General features: G+C 31.4%; 3 protein-coding genes and 1 pseudogene across 18 annotated transcripts; 1 reads left to right on the top strand and 3 right to left on the bottom strand.

The window, feature by feature from the left end:
- Positions 1–2,243: 2,243 nt before the first annotated feature.
- LOC110810655 (putative xyloglucan 6-xylosyltransferase 5 pseudogene) lies at positions 2,244–4,222 on the bottom strand (annotated as a pseudogene). Its single transcript, XR_015818909.1, has 2 exons — positions 4,019–4,222; positions 2,244–3,920 (listed from the first exon to the last, which is right to left on the bottom strand). The product of XR_015818909.1 is annotated as a putative xyloglucan 6-xylosyltransferase 5 pseudogene (transcript).
- A 149-nt stretch (positions 4,223–4,371) lies between these two features.
- On the top strand, positions 4,372–13,232 carry LOC110810656 (Pentatricopeptide repeat (PPR) superfamily protein). Of its 15 annotated transcripts, none has more exons than XR_015818902.1 (6): positions 4,372–6,808; positions 8,535–8,580; positions 8,718–8,835; positions 8,947–9,016; positions 12,244–12,443; positions 12,826–13,232. XR_015818902.1 is itself a non-coding variant. In XM_022036886.2 (6 exons), the coding sequence occupies exons 2-5, from the start codon at positions 5,374–5,376 to the stop codon at positions 8,998–9,000; spliced, it is 1,653 nt and encodes a 550-aa protein (XP_021892578.2). In that variant the 5' UTR covers positions 4,372–4,647; positions 5,166–5,373; the 3' UTR covers positions 9,001–9,016; positions 12,826–13,232. The 15 variants fall into 15 exon arrangements, 8 of the variants coding, with proteins under 8 accessions (XP_021892578.2, XP_021892575.2, XP_021892574.2 ...); XM_022036886.2 differs by lacking the exon at positions 12,244–12,443 and having other exon boundaries at positions 4,372–4,647; positions 5,166–6,808; XM_022036883.2 differs by lacking the exon at positions 12,244–12,443 and having other exon boundaries at positions 4,372–4,647; positions 5,104–6,808.
- Positions 9,457–12,945, bottom strand: LOC110810658 (serine carboxypeptidase 1-like). Its single transcript, XM_022036893.2, has 9 exons — positions 12,818–12,945; positions 12,248–12,552; positions 12,032–12,139; positions 11,645–11,919; positions 10,560–10,811; positions 10,330–10,436; positions 10,091–10,177; positions 9,886–9,991; positions 9,457–9,756 (listed from the first exon to the last, which is right to left on the bottom strand). The coding sequence occupies exons 1-9, from the start codon at positions 12,943–12,945 to the stop codon at positions 9,613–9,615; spliced, it is 1,512 nt and encodes a 503-aa protein (XP_021892585.2). The 3' UTR covers positions 9,457–9,612.
- A 1,407-nt stretch (positions 13,233–14,639) lies between the features above and the next one.
- On the bottom strand, positions 14,640–17,008 carry LOC110810659 (basic transcription factor 3-like). The gene is made up of 6 exons (XM_022036894.2): positions 16,855–17,008; positions 15,835–15,902; positions 15,404–15,552; positions 15,252–15,308; positions 15,031–15,069; positions 14,640–14,951 (listed from the first exon to the last, which is right to left on the bottom strand). Exons 2-6 carry the CDS (start codon positions 15,900–15,902, stop codon positions 14,770–14,772), a joined length of 495 nt encoding a protein of 164 aa, XP_021892586.1. The 5' UTR covers positions 16,855–17,008; the 3' UTR covers positions 14,640–14,769.
- Between the last annotated feature and the right edge of the window lie 3,848 nt (positions 17,009–20,856).

The following is a 20,856-nucleotide window of genomic DNA, read 5'->3' as shown; positions in this document are numbered from 1 at the left end:
GTAAGGAATGTTAATACTTTTACGTATTTTTATTTTATGAAAATATGAACAGTGTGTTATTATTAAAGAGTTATATAGTATGATATTATTATTATTATTTAATTATGACCTACCTACAAAAATTAATAAATTTTCACTAAAATTTATATACATACATATATATATATATATATATATATATACCCACTAAGATATCACTTTCTAAATTTGACATGGTTGAAAGTAGGTGACTATAATTACATATAACTTTTTTTCAAATTATATGAGTGAATCAAAACTTAGTCTTAGAAACCAAGATTGATAAGTAGGTGATGGGTGTATGAAAAGAGTCTCTTACTCACCCACCTTACTTGTGATTGCACTCTCTTGCTTCTTCAAACAAAATAGGTGACTACAATGACATATAATTTTTTCAAATTAAATTTAAATGAAAATAAAAATATGATAAATAAATTAATAAAAAGTTTTTATTTATTAATTTAAATGTTTCCTCAATTTAATTATTGGTTTATATATATATTAAATAATAAGAGAACTTAAATTTTTAACCAATTTCATTATTTAAATTTATTTAAAATGGGTTATTTCAATTTGATTGATTTTGGTTTTAAATTTTTGATTTCTTGACCAAATTAAATTAACTACGCCCGACCACCGATCGATTAAGTAGGTTTTCATGACTATAAATTATTGTAAGTTTTATTAATAATACGGTGTTCTGTTAGTTAAAATTTTTGTGTTTTATTTAAAAATTATGAGTTCAAATATTAAAAAAAATGTTAATTTCGTCACTTTGTGAACGTATTATGAGTTTTATTTATGTGTTTATCAATTTAACTATTGGTTTATGTATATAAAATAAATTTTTAAAAAAGAAAACCTTAAAAATCGACCAATTTCATTATTTAAATTTATTTAAACCGGTTGAATTTTATTGGTCAATTAGTGTTTATTGATTTGTATCTCTTTTTGAAATGAATTAATCCGACTGACTAATTAAATAGGCTTTCGTGACTATAAATTATTGTAAGTTTTATTAACAATAAGATATTCTATTAATTAAATTTTTTACGTTTTATTTAAAAATTACGAGTTCAAATATAAAAAAGATGTTAATTTTGTCATTTTGCGAGTGTATTATGATTTACAACAACCTGTCTTAACGAGTTTTTAATGTTTCAAATGAAAGAACGTATTGATCCGACTAATTGGTTAAGTAGGCTTTCATGATTATAAATTATTGTAAGTTTTATTAACAATACAGTATTCTGTCAGTTAAAATTTTTTCTATTTTATTTAAAAATTACGAATTCAAATATAAAAAAAAATATTAATTTCGCCACTTTGTGAATTTATTATGAATTTGTAGCAACCGTCTTAACGAGCTTTTAATGTTTTAAATAAAAGAACATCTATAACGGTTAAATTCTCTTAAATGAAATAATTACACCAGGTAAAAATCCATTCATTTCCACCTAACACCCAATTCACCCAACTGTAGTTTGATGACTTGAATAGTATATACATATAAATCACTTGTATACATAAGTTTATCCATTTACTGCATATAACAAAGACATATTATACAATACACTTCATTTGCAAGGTAACAAATCATAAACAAGTAAATAAAATACACTAAGGACAAGGCTACAACCACTGTCAATCAGATTCAATCCTGCAAATTACACTCAACATCGAGAAACAAGATATCAAGAACATTACAGTTTGTTGACTTAAAAAAGAACGAACCACGACACGGTAGTTTACTTACTAAAATTTTTTTCGCTCTCCTTTTGATTCAGTAGGGTTTAAGACTTAAGTCATTAGTGTGTTAATAGAATTATAATGATTAAGTAGGACTTCGTGACGAGTTATGATATTTTAGGGTGAAAAGAACATTTAATGACGATTAAATTCCCTTATTTCGGATAGTCAGAACAAGTTAAAAAGTTCGACTTAGTATTTTTCATATTCTAAAAATAAAATAATAATAATAATAACTGCAGGGTGAAGAACTAATATCCACCAGTTAACCAAACACAAAATTCATCATTGTAGATCACTTCGCAACAGAAAATTTCTAGCAGAAATGTGGTCATAAATTGTCAGCCTGACTTAATCTTCATGCCAAAAGCAAAAATCCAATTGATAACGCATAAAACTCAGATCATCGGTATATCATTTAGTAAAAGTGTAAACATGTTTCCACCAATGGCTCAACCCTGTAAAACTAGAGGGAATTATAAGGAAATACCAAACTATCCAAGAATTTCATTCATAATAAATTACCAGGACATTCTATAAAAACTAGTCAATGAAAGAATTCTTATCGTTTGTTCTCGAGAGCAGTATAGAGCAGCAGATGAAACAAAAATTACTTGTAAAACCTAAAAGTGTTATCAAATTCAAATCTAACTTTCAAATTTCAACTGAGGAATTATATTACCTATAGATTATGACACACTGAATATGTTTCTCCCTCACTAGCTATGTGATTCACTTTTCCCAATTGTTGATCCGCGGACATCAAACTTCTCTACAGACTCCAATGGAGTGGTTGTCTCATTCCTGACCCTCTTAATCTTGGGACTCAACAGCCCTCTGTGTCCAAACCCATAGAGCTTAAGCACCTGATTATCTGCAAAATTGAAAGCCCTCTCCATGCTCTTCAAGCACCTTTCTACCGCATAATCTGCATAGCTCCCACAAGGCTTGCAACCTACAAAATGAGTGACGAAAGGCCACCTCTCGTCACCAAGTCCTGGATGATACTTCTCTAACATTTCCTCGTACCTATCTACCAATCCTTCCCAGAAACCGTGCAGATAGTACTGATTCTCTACAAACACCTTGTCCATCCATTGATCCTTCTGTGAAAGCAGTAAGTAAATAAGTGCAGACTGATCATCGGCCTCAAAAGCCGGTCTCCCCTTCAAATTTGCCGTCAAAATCCTCCCAGCCTCCTCCCGGATTGGACCTTTCGGCCCCATTGGTGCCCATACATCCAACAAATCCAATGACCATTGACAATTCCTAAATAGAAAACTCCCTGTATTCAAAGCAATCCATGACTTTTGTTCAAATAGCAAGTCAGGATACCCATGAATCACTAAGTTAGAATTACTGTATTTTGCTAATGGGATCTCAAAAACCATATCAGTAAACAGTGCATCACTATCCATCCACCATATCCACTCTACTTCAGGATGAGACAACATCAACTTCCTAATCAATGGCAGCTTTGCCCAATACCCAGCAAGCTCCTTATCCAAGTGAGCCATGTTATACACAATTTCTATCCCATGAATCCTACAGTAATCAATCTTGTTCTTAACCGATTTCAACAAATAATGATCCCCAATCGGGTTGTCACAGGGTTTCGGAGGCGACCCAGTAACGAGGAGAATCCTAGCTTTTCCATTGATAAAATTAGGGAACTCAGGGTTTTGGCTGAGCCATACCTTGCGTTCATCATCCCAATTAGTGATCTTCGGACCCAGCGTGTAGGTGATATTAGGGTCTATCTCGGACTCGGCAAGTTCATCGGGGTCGTTCGGATCGGAATCCGATCGGATCTCCGCGAGGATCCGGTTGGTCTCCTCTATAAGATTCTGGTTGATTGCGTCGGCGTCGGAGCTCCCTAGGTTTCCGACGCCGATGGTGCCGCGTAGGACGAGAATAGTAACAAATCCGCAGAGAATCGTTATCTTGATGTTGTTGAAAGTCTTACGGATCTGCCTACCACGCGGCATCGCTCCAATTCCACGGCCTCTGGTTTCCGGCAAGCCGCCGCCGGCGCCACCGCCGGACGACGCTCTTTTCTGTGCCGTGAAATTCTCTTGAACCATAACTAGTATGGACTTTCCAACTTCAGTAGGATTTACACAGAAACATCTGGTTAGTAAAAATCCCTCTCTCTGTAAATCATAGAATTCAACTAAGCGAAGATCATGAGAAAGAAGAAATGGATTCAGTCGATTTAAGAGTGTGTATATACATATATAAAAATATAAACCTCTCCGTTGTGTGATTGTGGTGTAATGGTGATCAACAGAGTTGTCTGAGAGATGAATGGAAGAGTTAAACCCTAAAATTGGATCAAACGAGGGTTGTTGTTCTTGTAATGGAGAAGGCAGCTTCCGCCATGAAAATGTTAGTACAGGTAGAAGAGAAACACAGCTAAGCAGCAGTAATTAACCATGTTCATGGTATAAGAACTAAAATAAATATTTATGTTATTATTTTTTAAAAAAAAAAATTAATACAAAATTTATTTTGAAAAATCAAACATGGGAATATACAGTGGCTGTAAGTATAAAATGGGAAAATAAAATTTTAAAAAAGTTTTAAGCAATTGAATGATCGAACCTGTAACCTCGAGCTCAAAACTCATTACTGGCTAACTACTCCATCCTCTCGACACTCTCACCGTTCACCACAAAGCTCATAGTACCTTCGCCCGCACCGGTGATTGCCAATCGGCGCTTGATCTCCCACACTACCACCGGTCTTTTCCGCTTGAAGACGCCATTGTTGACCTTCTTTCCGCAGCTCACAGCTATCCGCGAAGCATTTCCTCTCCTTCTCATCTATCTATCGGTGGCCTCTTTAACGTTCCGATCGCTCATCTCAGCCTGCTAAGTGGTTCGTGTGGTCTTTAATTTTTATTTTCTTGGCCAATACTTGTGTGTTTCTAATTAGTCGAGCTTGGAGCTTGTTTCTTATGTCTTACATCTTGTGCTATTAGTAATTACCAAATTATTAGAGAGAGAGAGAGAGAGAGATGTGAATTGGTATGGTGATTTTTTGCTTCTGAAGTTGATTTAACTGAGGAACGTAGAGGAGACGAGTGGAGTTCCTTTTTAGGCTGCGTATGATTTTGATTCCAGAATGTCCGTAATGTGGATATGGTTATAGGCTTTTGAGTATATGTTCTGTCATCTTATCAAATATGTTCTTATGAATATAAACCATCGTTTGGAAATTCATCTTCTATATTTGGAGGTAAAATATGTTTAATTTTCAATTGAGTTTTGCTCCTGAATGGTGTCATAAATCCATGATTCCGAAATCTAATTTAAGCTAAATTTTGATTTGTAGTTATTTTCTAAAATTAGGAGTGACTTAAAGCATTAATGAGAATTGGAACATTAATCAAACAGGAGGTTGGAAGTATCTCCTGGTAAAATCACTTCTCTTGCCAGTCAAGTCTTGGTGTCTTGTGGCTCATCAGCAAAGTAGCAAAGATGTTAGGGCATTATAACTTTAGACTTTCATCATTTTGCAATGATGGTATGCTCCCCCTCAATCGTGAATTGTCAAGCAGAACAGTGATATAGATAACCTGTTCGATGAATTTACTCAAAGAAGATGCATATCTTTCTGAGATCAAAATGGCATGGCATTTTGCCGATAACCATCAATACTCTGAAACCAAAGTATATGCTACCTTCTCCTTGCTTCTCAGTGCAGCCTCATCGAAGTTCATCTATGTTGCAAGAGGTGTCTAACATTGTTTCCACCTCGGTTGGTGGCCTAGACGATCTGGAGTCGAGCCTAAATCAAAGTTCTGTTTCTTTATCATCATCTTTTGTTACGCAAGTAGTTGATTCTTGTAAACATGAAGCGCCCACAAGGAGAATATTGAGGTTTTTCCTGTGGTCGCAAAAGATTTTAGATTCCAGTTTGGAGGACAAGGATTTCAACCATGCAATACGAGTGTTGGCTGAAAAGAAAGACCATACAGCTATGCAGATATTGATATCTGATCTTAGGAAGGAAGGTCGAGTAATGGAGACTCATACTTTCAGTCTTGTAGCCGAGACTTTGGTTAAACTGGGGAGAGAAGACGAGGCATTGGGTATTTTCAAGAATTTGGACAAGTTCAACTGCCCACAAGATAGTTTCACAGTGACTGCCATTGTCAGTGCTCTTTGCGCCAAAGGACATGCTAAGAGAGCAGCAGGAGTTGTTTGGCACCACAAAGATAAGATTTCTGGTGCTGAGCGGTGTATTTACAGAAGTCTTCTTTACGGTTGGTGTGAGCTGGTGAATGTGAAGGAAGCACGAAAAGTCATCCAAGAGATGAAGTCAATGGATGTCATGCCAGATTTATTTTGCTACAACGCATTTCTTAGGTGCCTTTGTAAGAAAAACCTTAAACGAAATCCATCAGGCCTTGTTCCTGAAGCTTTGAATGTGATGATGGAAATGAGGTCGTATAAGATTGCACCCACCTCCATTACTTACAATGTATTGCTTAATTATTTAGTGACTACAAGAAGAGTTAAGGAATCAGTTCGAGTTATTGAACTGATGAAAAAGTCAGGCTGTACTCCGGATTGGATGAGCTATTATCTTGTTGTGAAAGTCTTGTATTTGACAGAGAGGTTCGGTAAAGGCAACAAAATGGTGGATGAAATGATTGAGAACAGACTGGTTCCTGATTGTAAGTTTTACTATGATTTGATTGGTATCCTATGTGGAGTTGAGAGGGTGAATGTGGCTCTTGAGTTGTTTGAGCGGATGAAGAGAAACTCATTAGGTGGCTATGGACCAGTTTATGATGTATTAATACCAAAGCTGTGTATGGCAGGGGAGTTCGAAAAGGGTAGAGAATTGTGGGATGAGGCAATGTCCCTTGGGGTTACTCTTTGTTGTTCAAGTAATGTGCTAGATCCATCAATAACTAGTGTTTTTAAGCCAGTAAGGAAGCAGGAGGAGATTCACCTTTTGGACTCTGCTGTCAGTGAGTCTCAAGTACAAGTCACAAAGAACAATCGAAAGTTTAAGATGAAAATCAGAGGTAAGATGAAAAAGAATTTTGATTTTGTTAAAAGGATGTAATCTCATATTGCTAAGGTTTATATAATTGTTGAACAATTCTTTTTAATACTATTTGGTTTTGAGGTTAGAATCAACAGATTTTAACAGATTCTCTAATTAACATTCATGTATAACACTTCCTAATGATATAGTATTATTATTATGTTGATGAGGTGCTTTATTAGTTGAGCGTGTTGGGCGATGAAGTAGAAAAGTGTAAGTAGCCACTCGGAAATTCCTTGGGATGCCCAAAAATCTAAAACAGAAAAAATGGAGCACACGGAGAGGAGCAAGGCCATCACAATTTGTCAATTTCTCTCTATTTTCAGTTTGCAACAACTCACATGCAATAGAACCTGGTCTCGCAAGCCTCTTCTGGGAAAAACCATTGCTTATTGGGGTTTAAATTTTTCCTTCAATAATTTATTGCTATGAAAATCTTACTGATGATTTTATCCTCATGCCCTGGGGTCCCATCTTCTGGGGAAAACTTCATTCAATTATTGGATACATTTGGGGGAAAGTTATTGCATATATTGGGGTCCCGTTTCGCGCCTTAGTATCAATCGCTTTAACTGAATAAAATAACTACATCAAAATCTATAATTTAAGTTTTAGAATATACAGTAAAATCTATGGGCTTGGGCACATGTAGTTGTTGATAAGAGGATCAGGAATGAGACAACCGCTCTCTGTTGGAGTCTGTAGAGAAGTTTGATGTCCGCCGATCATCGGCTGGGAAAAGTGAATTAAATAGCCAGTGAGTAAGAAATATATTCAGTGTGTCACATAACCTATAGGTAATGTAATTCCTTCAGTTGAAAAGGATATTTAAGTTTGATAACAGTTTTACGATTATCAGTAATTTTTGTTTCATCTGCTGTTTTAAACTGCTCTTGAGAACAAACAAAGAGAATTCTTTCACTGACTTGTTTCTTGTTTGTACAATATGTCCTAGTAATTTTTTATGAAGGAAATTCATAACCAGCTCTTGGAATAGTTTGGTCTTTCCTTATAATTCCCTCTAGTTTTACTGGTTTTGAACCATTGGTCTTTCTTTGCAGCAAATATGTTTACTCTTTCAATAAGTGGTATTTAGTTGATCCAGAGTTTTATGTGTTAATAGTGTTACTATTAGTAGAATAATAGAGTAGCAGTTTTCTAGACTTTTAACTAGAATAATAGAATCGGCATTTTTTTTTCTATTGGATTGTTGTTTTTGGTCATAAATACCGAGGCGGGCTGACAATTTTGGACCACATTTCTGCTAGAATTTTTTCTTTGGGAACTGATCTACAGTGATTAATTTTATGTTTGGGAACTGGTGGATATTAAAGTCGTACATATTATAACTGGTTGATGCCACAACAAAGTTGGAACCAGTGCTTCACCCTGCAGGTATCTAACTCAATAAACTATAATTTTGGTGATTTCTTGTTTCTCAATATCTGAGTATATTTTTCCTAACTGAATCCGGTTGATAGTGGTGGTAGCCTTGTTCTAGTGTATTTTATTTACTTGCTTATGATTTGTTACACTTCTACTGAAGTGACATAACCCTTACTATATCATGCTTCACTTGATAGTTTGAAGGTTATGTATGCAGTCTCTTGTTCTTTCTCTTTTCTGCTCGAGATATGTAGAGTAGCAGTAAGCTCAGCTGCTATTTGTGCATGCCACTACGTAATTCTGTTGTTACTAGGTAGGTATGGGGGCAGGCGGGCTTGTCCATCTCGATCTAAGGAAGCGAAGGTATGACTGTTTGTGGATCGTTATTATAAAAGAACAGGTAGAAAGTTTGCATTGGTAGTTCCATATATGTTATATGAAGTAAATGGATGACATTATGCATACAAGTAAACTTGATTCGTATATATTATCCATTTCAGTTTAGGGAAGGCAAGGCATGACTGTTTGTGGATTGTCATTATAAAAGAACGGGTAGAAAGTGTGCGTTGGCGACTGTATATACGTTATATAAGTCAATGGGTAATATTATGCATACAAGTGAGTAATTTGTATATATTGTTCAAGTCATCAAAGTGTAATTAGGTGAAATTGAATGTGGATGGAAGTGAATGGAAACTTCAATAATGGGATTTTTATTGTTTTCACTAGGCCCCCCCTGGCAGTAGAAAAGTTCTGAAGAGGGATTGGCTTCAGTCCACATAACCTTTTCAATGGGAAGGTAAGTAAGCAAAACATTTGCATTTTCTTATCACTTATTCCTTTTGAGCAGAATATAATACGTATGATCTTGCGTTAGGCAAATGTCAAAATTGAGAGAATTCTAATTTGAACAAGAACATAAATAATCACTTGGTTGAAACCAGCTCAAAATGTGATATATATATATATATATATGATCCTTTACTAGGCAAATGTTGAAATTGAGATCTCTAACTTAAACAAAAACACAGATGATCATTGGGTTAAAATTAGCTCAGATGTAATATATATGATTCTTATGCTAGGTAATGTCGAAGTTGAGATCTCTAAACTTCAACGCAAACATAGATGATCGTGGGTCAAAACCAGCTCAAAATGTAATATATGTGATTCTTGTACTAGGCAAATGTCAAAATTGAAATCTCTAACTTGAACGAGAACATAGATGATCGCTTGGTTCAAAACCCGTTATTCTTTATCATCATTTCACATTAAATTCAGTGATTAACAAATTAAATATAACAAAAACATTGTTCAAAGCATTATTTGGAACCAAAAAACTTAATTAGGATGAAAATTAAAGAAGGTAGCTAAAATCCTCCTGTCAAGAGATGTTCATTTAGCAGGAGGGAGAATGCCAAGAAGAAAGGAAGATATCATAGTGAGGGATCGCTCAGGTTGGTAACTTGGAACCTCATGACCTGCTCCTCTCACTGTTACAAAAGTTAGTCCTTCATAATCCACAACGTATCCACCAACCTGTTTTTTTCAATTTAAATTTTAATTATATAAAATAAAATTAAATAAAAACATAAGAAAATTAAACTAAATATAATGTAAAAAAAGTATTTAATTATAGCGTTATGGTATATATATATAATTACAAACCTCTTGGCTGGTGTACCAGGGGCGCCAAGCAGCCTTTATGGGAAGGTTGAGAGTATTTATGGAGTATCTAGACGAAGTAACTGGTACGACAGAATCTGTATCACCACTGCAATGATAATTACACGTTATTAATTCTATATACCCAAATTATATATAAGTACACACACACACACATATATATATATATGATTTATAGTTAAATTACCTGTATACCCAGACTCTGATATTGTTTGCCATAAGATACTTGATAATGGGGAGGATGGTTGTTGGACTATCATTCCAATAAAAGCGTCTGCAAAATTACACCCAAAAAATCAATTTTTTTGTTAAATCTTTCTATCTTATCTTTTGTTTCTTCTATAATTAACTTGGAAACTTCTGTGTAATATATATATATGTATATATATACCTGCAAAAGGTATATATATATATATATATATGTACCTGCAAAATGTCCAATATGTGCTTTTTGCATGCAAAGCTTTCTGCACCTCTGCAGTATTCAGGTAGTTGTATACATAGTCCGGGGAGCATGGATCAAAGTTATCAACCTGATTAATCACCTCCAGAAGAGGTTAATTATATATATATATATGTGTGTGTGTGTGTATATATATATGAATTAGAGCATAGTATATGTGTGTATATACATATATATATGTGTATATACTTACAGATCCGGGTGAAGAGGAATTAGAGGGGGATGAAAGACATAGAGGAGCATATATATTGTAATAATCAATATTGCCTTCCTCTATATCAGACTGGTATAAGAACTGAAAGCATTTGTCAGAAATGTTCCAAGTGAGAAAATCACAGTTCAACAAGATGCCTCTGTGTGTTTCATCTGAATTCAAAGCATGACTCCATATATAATCATATACTCCTAGTAAACTTGTGGTGTCATCAATCCATGCATTCCCAATCTGCTCATTAACTTTCCACAAATTAGCATATCATACATACATATATATATATAAACACAGACATATATATATATATATACAAACTATTAATTCAATTAGAATAAAAACATCACCCAAGTACTAGATTTTTTTAGAGAACATTAATTTGTTGTATAATTATTGGTACAAATTTCACTTTGATACCTTGTGATTCGAAGTTTTTTAATGTAGTTTTTTCATGTTACAAAATGTGAGTTTGAATGAATTACGAAATAGTGAGTTGTTAAAAACTATAATATCTCAAATTGAAGAATTTCAAATCATAACTAGGTTATTTTTGTAAGAAAACGACCGAATCTTGTAATTATATATTTTTACGTGGTGTATAATCTTTGATCAATGGTGTATGGTTTTGAGAATTTCAAATCATAACCGGGTTATTTTTGTAAGAAAATGACCGAGTCATATAATTATATGCTTTTATGGTGTCGTGTAGTGTATAATCTTTGATCAATTGTGTATAATTTGTTAGGGATTAACTCGGTTACTACGGGTTTGGTGAAGGAGAAGGTAGATATAGTCTTCGGGTTGGGGGGAAGGTGTAAAAAAAGAGTAATAGAAAAGTTTTTGAGGGTGTTGAGAGTGATCTCTCGAAACTTAGGGACAAATGGTTACATTATTTTACATCTTTATTTTCGAGTCACGACGTTTACAAGGTGAAGAATTTTAGGTATATCGTTCATAATCTAACATAACTATAAATATTTTATAAATGGGTTATACTTTTTTTGATACTATAATGTAATATAATAGTAATATATATACCGGTTGGAGGAGAGAATATATAGATATACCGCAATGCCTTTGAGATTGATGAGAGTTTGATTGGCATTTTTATTGTTGAGAAGTATAGTATAGGCCAATTGTGGTACATAGTGGCCGGCATAACTCTCTCCAGTTATATAGAAATCTCTGGACTTGTACTGTGGAAATCTCTCAAGCCAGTTGATAAGAAAAATGTAAGCATCATTTGCGGTGCTTGCATCGCCTGTCTGATTATAAACCGATGATGTATTTGAATAAGAAAACCCTACTCCTGCCGGTGATTCCAAGAATATCACATTTGCCACTGCATTTTATTACGTAATAAAATTACATCAGTCGAAACAAAAATAACGACAAGATAAATCTTTTGAAGAAGTTGTAAAATTCATTCCGAGTAATTAAATTATCGATTTTACCATTGTTCCATGCATATTTGTTTCGGAAAAGAGTTTTTCCGTCGCTATTTACTCGAAACGGTCCCAATTCAGTCATCGCTCCGTACCCAAATGAAGAACATCCGGGTCCTACATTACCCATCAAGAATCAAAGTATTTGTGACCCTTTTATGTAATAATTAACAAGTGCATAAGTTGAGAAGCAATGGATAAATATAGTGTAATATGTGTAGGTACCTCCATTGAGCCATAAGACCAAAGGGTTAGTGGAAGAGTTGTTTGGGGACTCAGCGAAGTAGTAGAAAAGTGCTTTTCCAGCTTTGTCATCCACAGTAACATACCCTGCATAATGATCAAAATCTACTCCACTCACCGGCTGCCCCGGTAACACGGTGATCTTGTCGGAGGCCATGGATCCCGGTTGAACTTCGATGTAAGGATCAATCTTCATCATCGTCTCCGATTCTTCCCATGAATTACCACCACCTATAAGTTTTTCCGATAGATTTTGGGTCGTTGTCTTTCTTCTTGTCTCCAACCACCTTCGGAGAACAAAGAATTAATGACAAACCATTACTTAATTTAATAGTTAAAAAATTCAATCGTTTTAATACAATAGTTGTATTATATTCTATTACGATTGATGTATCGATTAGTAAATATAAATTTTTATTTTTTAAAAAAATTATTTTTAATTATCGGAGCGTATTAAAAAATATTTTTAAATTTCACAATAACCTTTACTTATAAATTCTAAAGAATATATAATAATATTAAGATAACACTTAATTATTCTGTATGTATCACCTTCCCAGGCTTTCTCCCTGATTGACACCATGGCGGCTGCGGCCCTCGCTGGCACCAAAACTAAGCGTTGCAGAGGTAACGAGCAACAGCAGCCATGGCAGAAATGTTGTTGCAGCATGGAGCTTCATCTTGATTATGCCTGCAGCTTGTACGTCCATGTAAGTGTGTGTAACTGTTGTTTATATAGAATCTGCCCAGGCGATAACTTTAAGGCAAGTAGTTGAATATATATATATATATGTACGTGTATGTATTTGTGTGTGTGTATATATATATATGTATATGTATATATACACTATTACGTATGAACAAATTCAGACGGAGCCGGCTGTTTATTTCTTTCTCGGTTTGTATCAAGTAGTGTTACAATTAATGCTCGAGTCTCCTTGCATAGTAATCATCACATTTGTTTTTAGTTTCCGGCTTCCTTCAAAACGACGGAGAATGAAGTCGTTTTAATAATAGTTTTATTATGGTCCAAGCACAGTACAAAAATTTTTAAGTCCAAAACTTACACCTTTTGTGTTGTATGGTTTAGTATCATTTTATTTTTTTCTCTCTCTCTATATATATATATGTATGTATATGAAGAATCTCTAGGTAAGAAAACAAAGAGAAAATCTAAGTAAGTAAGTTAGCTTGAATCGACAAAATCAAAAGTCTAATGGAGTTGGAAAGGAAATATATATGATTGCAGTTGCTTATAGTGGGTAATTTATAAGTTTATATACAATGTGAGTTATACCCATTTTAATTATATGTATATACTCAATAATTAAGTGACATTTACATATTCATAATATCACAGTTAATAACAAAATAATCTTTTAATGAAATACTAATTACTAACAATTTGAGTTTATTATACAGTGTAAGTTGGAATTCAAGAAATTGATATAAAATTTTTGGTCCGATTTCGAGAACATTTGGTCTCTCCTACCTATTATCTGGATATACCAAGAAAGATGTACGGTTGTTCTATTTTGCTTCATGGTTTCTCTTGATTCATTCGGAAAAGAGATTGAGCTTCAGAAATAGTGAATGATTATATCAATACACAAATGTATAACTCTCCAAGAATTTCAATTGCGCTTATATTCATCACTTTAGGAATTGGGTTCAAGCTTTCCGCCCGTCCCTTCTCATTAATGGACTCCTGACATATACCAAAGAATACGATTCGTTTGATAAATTCGTAACTCTCTATCTATTTGCGGGATTCTATTAAGTGTTAAGAAACGTAAATTTTCTTCAAATATATAATATACTTATTAAAATTTACTCTTTCCCAAGGTTAGTTAAAAACCCGATATTCGTTACTCACTTAGGTTCTACCCTTCAAAATTAGAGCTTAATGATTCCTCTGTTGAAATCAGGTGTGAAAATTTAAGACAGTACAACAGGATCAGAATGTGCAAATAACAAAGGCCTGACTGTATAATCAAACTTGATTATAGACACCATTATACTGAAAATATAATTTTTAAAACCCATTTCGTTCAATCTCAAAATTTAGCATCTAAAAAAGCTAATGCTTACAATTATGGTTGAAATACATTACCCATATCAAAATTTTATGATGGTTCCACTACCAATGATTTGGAAGATATGGGCGCGCCCAACTAGGCTTCTAAAATTACACCGAAACAGTGCTATGGCAATTGGCGCCAATCTCAGCACCGAGAGAATGACAAGTTAATTGCTTTCAAATGCTCTAAGAGCACCTTTGGGAAGCTTGGAGTTGTATGGATAAGCAATCAAAACTTTTGGATGAAGCATTGTTGTTTTCAGAGAGAGCCAGAAAAAGAAAGAAGCAAGCCAATAAAGTAACAGACTAGCAAGTGTGTCACATGCATTAGATAAAGACATGATGAAAGACCTAAATTTGGAAACAAGTTAAATCTCAACATTGAAAATATGTAGAATAGCACAAAGGTTGCCTTGCAGGTCTTTTAAGATGGGGCAGCTTGAGTTGCTTGTCCCTCCTCGGCTACAGCCTCAAAATTGCCCACAAGATCAGGGACGTCGTCGTCGTCATCATCCTCTTGTCCTGCTGTAGCACCAGCTCCAGCAGCAGGAGCCTGCTTCTGGAACTGCTCTGCCAACTTCTTTAAGTTGTCCAAGTTGTCTGGTCCTGTAATGGTACAATCTGATTAGAAACCATATAAAAGATTGCAAATATTTTTAAGAGAGAGAGCATTGTATCTGCATACCCAAATGGCTGATAATTTGAGGAAGGATATCTTGCAACTCTGTGGAGAGGAGAATCAATAAAAATCTCATCAATTCCCAAATAAACAAACTGATCAAACTTCTTAATTACCATAATACACCTAATTTTCTTGATGGGGTTTGTAGAACAGTGGGATGGCAGCATAGAAATGGCAAATTCCATTAACACAGAAAAATCTCGAGAATCAAATAAGGGACTTACTCTTAGTTTGGGGAGAACCACTAACAACCCATGTGTTGGCAGCAATAGAAGCTTGCACTGTAACATGATAAAAAAAAATAGGGTAAGAATGACCACCTGAACCAAAAGGAGGTAAATGTGAAGGAGCTAATTAATTATCACATCCTCTATACCTTTAGGGTTTATGAACTGAATAACTACATCATCCTTAAATATGTTGACTTCTTCAATTGCAGGTATGGCATTCACTCCTATTCTCTTGAGGGTACTCTGAAGCCTTTTATCATCTGTAGTTGTTGTCTTGTGGACAGCCTTCTTCTTTCTATAAATAAAGAATATATATCATGTATAGGCAGAAAACCAAATGATAGATATAAAACATAGAAAAATGAACTTCTCTATCATAGATATAAAACAATCAAACTTGATAGCATCCAGAGCCTTGAGGTGAAAAGGACAAAAAGCAAGCACATAAAGAACAAACGACCAATATTTAAGCCAATTACAAAAAAACATAATCTAAGAGTTCTTCTGACACTTGCAACTGAACTTTCTGCTAATTTCAGAGGAAAATATTTTCAGCTCATCAAACAAAGATTCAGACCTCCTCATGGTACCCTTTCCGCCAGTGCGGACGGAATTTGCCATTTTCATAAGCTTCTCCCTATTCATCTGCAAACAAGAAAACAGCCATACGGATTAGTGACAAATTACCCAGCTCATAACATACTGCAGATTGGCATAAGCCATAAATTATTTTCTAGGGAAGGAAGAAGCCAAAATAAACAGCAAAAATTTGGTACAACACCATAGTGTCAGAAAATAGTTATGGGGCCACATTTTAATCAGTCAAAACTGTCAAACAGCCAAGAGATGACTATCTATCAACCTGTGTACGAATGAAACAAAAGCTCAATGCATAAAATTGATGGACAAAATTTTAGAGATAATGAACTTAGGTTTCCAGCAATTCACTTATCCAAGCACCCTGAACACTGAATCCAAGATAGGAAAGATTACCACACGTATTAGGAAAACTAATAGCAAGTACAGAAACCATCAAAATTAGTAACAAACAACAGCTAAAACAAGTCTATATTTGTCTATTATGCAGCTGTAACAAGATGGAAGAAAATTTCAAAGATGCCCACATAAATCTGAGAACCAGACAGTTATGAACCATTTTTAATGCACTTGAAATATCTATTCATAGCCACAACTAAGACGAACATATTAAAAAAATCGAAAACAATAGTCCAAAAAATAAATAAACACTTTAAACCTAATCATTAACCCAAGTCCATAAACAAAAAGTAATCTAACACATTAAATCAGTAGCAAAGGAGTATCACGTATCGAGACATGAAACCACAGCTTCAGCAACAACGCACATAGCAAACTCCAGACACTCAAAATCTCGAAACAACATCCTTTCACCGGATATCCACGGATTCAAGCACGAACAAACCCGAATTTCTCTTTCAAAACAAACCAGTCAGTTTACCAGACAAATACAGACCAAACCGATTCGAAGTGTACGAACAACGGACCTAAAAGTTTCGCAAAATAGATCGAGTGCGAAGTAGATCAAACAGTAACGAGCATGGAGTAAGAGGTATTTTACCTTGAAGGATTTATACAATGGGGAGGAAGGAGGGTTCTGCTCCTGCGGCTAGGGCGCAGTGGGAGTGAATGACTTAGGGTTTCGTCTATCGTATGTTGAAATCTGGCAGCCGTTTCACGGATAAGTGAAAAAAAAAAATTGGGATATTTATAGCTCTAGGGTTATAAGCAGACCTAATTTATTTATTTATTTATTTATTTATTTATTTTATATGGTGATGGGCCGAAAAGTAATTGAATTTTTTTACCGTTAAATAATTTCAGCCCAATAATACTTTCGGTCCAATATTTTAAAATAATAAAATAATTAATTAATTTTATCTAAAAAAGTTCGGATTATATATACCTATCACCGACACGGTAACCGAATGTTTAATAGCTTTACACTTTGCTTAAGTATTATGAATTGAAACTTTAACGACAATATATGTATTAGTTTATTAGTTTGATTGCAGTAATTAAATTGAATTTCGTTTTAGCGAGTCATAATTTTTTCGGGCGAAAACAACATTATATATATAATAATTATATTTTTTAATTAGGGTAAACATTATATGTTAAAATATTTTATTGATAATATAAATTTTGTTGTTTTATATTGTATTGTAAGTTAGTAATAACTGTTTTTAAATAATTTAATTATTAGTTTTTTTGTTGGATTGTAGTAATTAAATTGAATTTCGTTTTAACGAATCATAATTTTTTCGGGTGAAAACAACACTATATATATAACAATTATATTATGGGTAAACATTATATACTACAAAATTTTATTAATAATATAAAATTTATTGTTTTATACTATATTATAAGTTAATAATATCCGACTTATAATAATTTAGTTATTAGTTTATTAATTGGACTACAGTAAATAAATTAAATTTCGTTTTAATGAGTTATTATTTTTTTGACAATTATATATATATATGATAATTATATTTTTTAAATTTGACAAACACTATATGTTACAAAATTTTATTAATAATATATAATTTGTTATTTTATTATGTATTATAAGTTAGTAGTATACGAGTTGTGATAATTTGGTTATTAGTTTATTAATTGGATTGCAATAATTAAATTGAACTTCATCTTAATGAATCATTATTTTTTTTGGTTGAACAAAATATTATATATATAATGGTTATATTTTTTAATTTGGATAAACTTTATATGCTAAAAATTTTTATTAATAATATAAAATTTATTGTTTTATACTGTATTATAAGTTAATGGTATCCGACTTATAGTAATATAGTTATTAGTTTATTAATTAGATTATAGTAATTAAATTAAACTTCGTTTTAATGAGTCATTATTTTTTCGAGTGAAAACAATGTTATATATATAACAATTATATTTTTTTAATTTGGTAAATACTATATGTTAAAAAAAATTGATAATATATAACTTATTATTCTATTATGTATTATAAGTTAGTAATATACGGTTTATAATAATTTAGTTATTAGTTTATTAATTGGATTGCAATAATTAAATTGAACTTCGTTTTAGCGAGTCATTACTTTTTTGGGTGAACACAATATTATATATATAATCGATTATATTTTTTTAATTTGAGTAAACTTTATATGCTATAAATTTTATTAATAATATAAAATTTATTGTTTTATACTATATTATAAGTTAATGGTATCCAACTTGTAATAATTTAGTTATTAATTTATTAATTAAATTACAGTAATTAAATTAAACTTCGTTTTAATGAGTCATTATTTTTTCGAGTGAAAACTACATTATATATATGGCGATTATATTTTTTTTAATTTGATAAACACTATATGTTAAAAAAATTTATTGATAATATATAACTTGTTATTTTATTATGTATTATAAGTTAGTAATATACGACTTGTAATAATTTGATTATTAGTTTATTAATTGGATTGCAATAATTAAATTGAAGTTCGTTTTAATGAGTCATGATTTTTTTTTGTGAATACAATATTATATATATAACAATTATATTTTTTTAATTTAGGTAAATTTTATACTCTAAAATTTTTTATTAATAATATAAAATTTATTATTTTATAGTATATTATAAGTTAATAGTATCCGACTTGTAATAATTTAGTTATTAGTTTATCAATTGGATTACAGTAATTAAATTAAACTTTATTTTAATGAGTCATTATTTTTTTTAAGTGAAAACAACATTATATATATAATGATTATATTTTTTTAATTTGGCAAACACTATATGTTAAATAAATTTATTAATAATATATAACTTATTATTTTATTATGCATTATAAGGTAGTAGTATATGGCTTATAATAATTTGGTTATTAGTTTATTAACTGGATTGTAATAATTAAATTGAACTTCATTTTAACGAGTCATTATTTTTTTGGGTGAACATAATATTATATATATAACGATTATATTTTTTTTTTAATTTGGATAAACATTATATGTTAACAAATTTTATTAATAATATAAAATTTATTATTTTATACTATATTATAAGTTAATGGTATCCGACTTGTAATAATTTAGTTATTAATTTATTAATTAAATTAAACTTTATTTTAATGAGTCATTATTTTTTCGAGTGAAAATTACATTATATATATGACGATTATATTTTTTTTAATTTGACAAACACTATATGTTAAAAAATTTTATTGATAATATATAACTTGTTATTTTATTTTGTATTATAAGTTAGAATATATGATCTGTAATAATTTAATTATTAGTTTATTAATTGGATTGCAATAATTAAATTGAACTTCGTTTTAATGAGTCATAATTTTTTTGGGTGAATACAATATTATATATATAACGATTATATTTTTTTAATTTAGGTAAACTTTATACACTAAAATTTTTTATTAATAATATAAAATTTATTGTTTTATACTATATTATAAGTTAATGGTATATGACTTATAATAATTTAGTTATTAGTTTATTAATTAGATTACAGTAATTAAATTAAACTTCATTTTAATGAGTCATTATTTTTTCGAGTGAAAACAACATTATATATATAATGATTATATTTTTTTAATTTGACAAACACTATATGTTAAAAAAAATTATTTATAATATATAACTTATTATTTTATTCTGTATTATAAATTAGTAGTATACGACTTATAATAATTTGGTTATTAGTTTATTAATTGGATTGCAATAATTAAATTGAACTTCGTTTTACCGAGTCATTATTTTTTTGGGTGAACACAATATTACATATATAACAATTATATTTTTTTAATTTGGGTAAATTTTATATGCTAAACATTTTTATTAATAATATAAAATTTATTGTTTTATATTGTATTATAAGTTAGTAGTATCCGACTTATAATAATTTAGTTATTAGTTAATTAGTTGGATTACAGTAATCAAATTAAATTTTGTTTTAACGAGTCATAATTTTTTTTGGACGAAAACAATATTATATATATAACGATTATATTATTTTAATTGAGGTAAACATTATAGGCTAAAAAATTTTATTAATAATATAAACTTTATTATTTTATACTGTATTGTAAGTTAGTAGTAACTATATTTAAATAATTCAGTTATTAGTTTTTTAGTTAGATTGCAGTAATCAAATTGAATTTCGTTTTGATGAGTCATGATATTTTTAGATAAAAACAAATATTATATATATATATATATCGATTATAGTCTTTTAATTAGGATAAACCCTATATACTAAAAAATTTTATATATTAATCATCAATAAATATTTATTTGCATTTTAACCGATCGATGATCAGAAGAAATAAGTTATAAACTATGATAGTTTTTTTCAAATAAATTTAATAGTACGATGGAAACTTACATCAGTTATCAGAACGATTTCGATGACAATACATATATACATATATATTAAATAATCCGTCAATTTGTTTTAAAAAGTGACATACTTAATTTCAAAAGCTCAATTTTATTGACATTTTCTTTTATCGGCACAACATACTCTAATCTATTGTGTTGAGAATTTTTTATTTTACAC

This window comes from Carica papaya, chromosome 5 (genome assembly GCF_054855325.1).
Source record: "Carica papaya isolate Zhongbai chromosome 5, ASM5485532v1, whole genome shotgun sequence".
NCBI classification, from domain to species: Eukaryota; Viridiplantae; Streptophyta; class Magnoliopsida; order Brassicales; family Caricaceae; genus Carica; species Carica papaya.
Note: the sequence above shows the minus strand (reverse complement) of the source record. Positions and strands in the feature narration are given on the sequence as shown.

Coding starts and splice junctions, on each gene's coding strand:
- LOC110810656 (XM_022036886.2), top strand. CDS start 5,374: ATGCATATCTTTCTGAGATCAAAATGGCATGGCATTTTGCCGATAACC. Junction 6,809..8,534: donor GTTTAAGATGAAAATCAGAG/GTAAGATGAAAA, acceptor GTTACTAGGTAG/GTATGGGGGCAGGCGGGCTT. Junction 8,581..8,717: donor CTCGATCTAAGGAAGCGAAG/GTATGACTGTTT, acceptor TATCCATTTCAG/TTTAGGGAAGGCAAGGCATG.
- LOC110810658 (XM_022036893.2), bottom strand. CDS start 12,945: ATGAAGCTCCATGCTGCAACAACATTTCTGCCATGGCTGCTGTTGCTC. Junction 10,812..11,644: donor TCAATCTCAAAGGCATTGCG/GTATATCTATAT, acceptor GTTAATGAGCAG/ATTGGGAATGCATGGATTGA. Junction 9,992..10,090: donor ATCAGAGTCTGGGTATACAG/GTAATTTAACTA, acceptor TTATCATTGCAG/TGGTGATACAGATTCTGTCG.
- LOC110810659 (XM_022036894.2), bottom strand. CDS start 15,902: ATGAATAGGGAGAAGCTTATGAAAATGGCAAATTCCGTCCGCACTGGC. Junction 15,553..15,834: donor GGAAAGGGTACCATGAGGAG/GTCTGAATCTTT, acceptor CTTTATTTATAG/AAAGAAGAAGGCTGTCCACA. Junction 15,070..15,251: donor TGGTTCTCCCCAAACTAAGA/GTAAGTCCCTTA, acceptor TCCTCTCCACAG/AGTTGCAAGATATCCTTCCT.